The 624-nt window shown below is 67.8% G+C and overlaps 1 protein-coding gene across 1 annotated transcript in view; it reads left to right on the top strand.

Moving 5' to 3' along the window:
* The window catches only part of DENND4B (DENN domain containing 4B), a 43896-nt gene that overhangs the window by 9390 nt on the left and 33882 nt on the right, over positions 1-624 (top strand). The window contains 4 exon segments of the mRNA XM_031064831.1: positions 5-34; positions 127-156; positions 288-367; positions 459-508. Coding sequence (XP_030920691.1) covers positions 5-34; positions 127-156; positions 288-367; positions 459-508 — 190 coding nt within the window.

Raw genomic sequence — 624 nt, 5'->3', positions numbered from 1 at the left:
CCCGGGGCCGCCCCCCCCCCCGGCCGCCGAGCTGGTGAGCTCCCCCCACGCTCCCTGAGGGGTCTGGGGGCTCCCAGGGCAGCCCCCTCCCCTCTGTGCTCCCCTCACCCTCCTGCTCCCCCACAGGTTTCCTGGACGGGGACTCAGACAGCAAAGGTGAGCGTGGCACCCACACCCAGCCGTGTCCCCAGTGTTGTGTTCTTGTCTTCCTCTGTGCTGGGGGGGCTCTGAGCTGCCCCCCTGTGTGCCCCCTCCTCCTCCCACTGAGCCCCCCGTGCCCTTCCCAGTGTTTCTTTTCCAAGTGCCTCCCATCGAAGAGAACTTCGATGACAACAAGCACTCGCTGAAGCCCTGGGACACCAAGAAGGTGGGTGGGGGTGTCCCCCCTGTGTCCCCCACTTGCTGTCCCCCACCCCAGTGGCCTGGCCTGGCCTCATTGCCATCTTTTGATCCCACAGCTCTCGTCCTCCTCGGCCCGGCCACGCTCCTGCGAGGTGCCGGGAATTCAGTGAGTGCTGGGAAGGGGCTGGGATGGGGAGGGGGATGCCAGGGAGGGGCTGGAGGTGGGAAAGGGATGCTGGGGGGCGCTGGGGGAGCCCCTCTCCTGCCCTGCTCCTGTGTCTC

Source organism: Geospiza fortis, unplaced genomic scaffold, assembly GCF_000277835.1.
Source record: "Geospiza fortis unplaced genomic scaffold, GeoFor_1.0 scaffold375, whole genome shotgun sequence".
Lineage (NCBI taxonomy): Eukaryota > Metazoa > Chordata > Aves > Passeriformes > Thraupidae > Geospiza > Geospiza fortis.
Note: the sequence above shows the minus strand (reverse complement) of the source record. Positions and strands in the feature narration are given on the sequence as shown.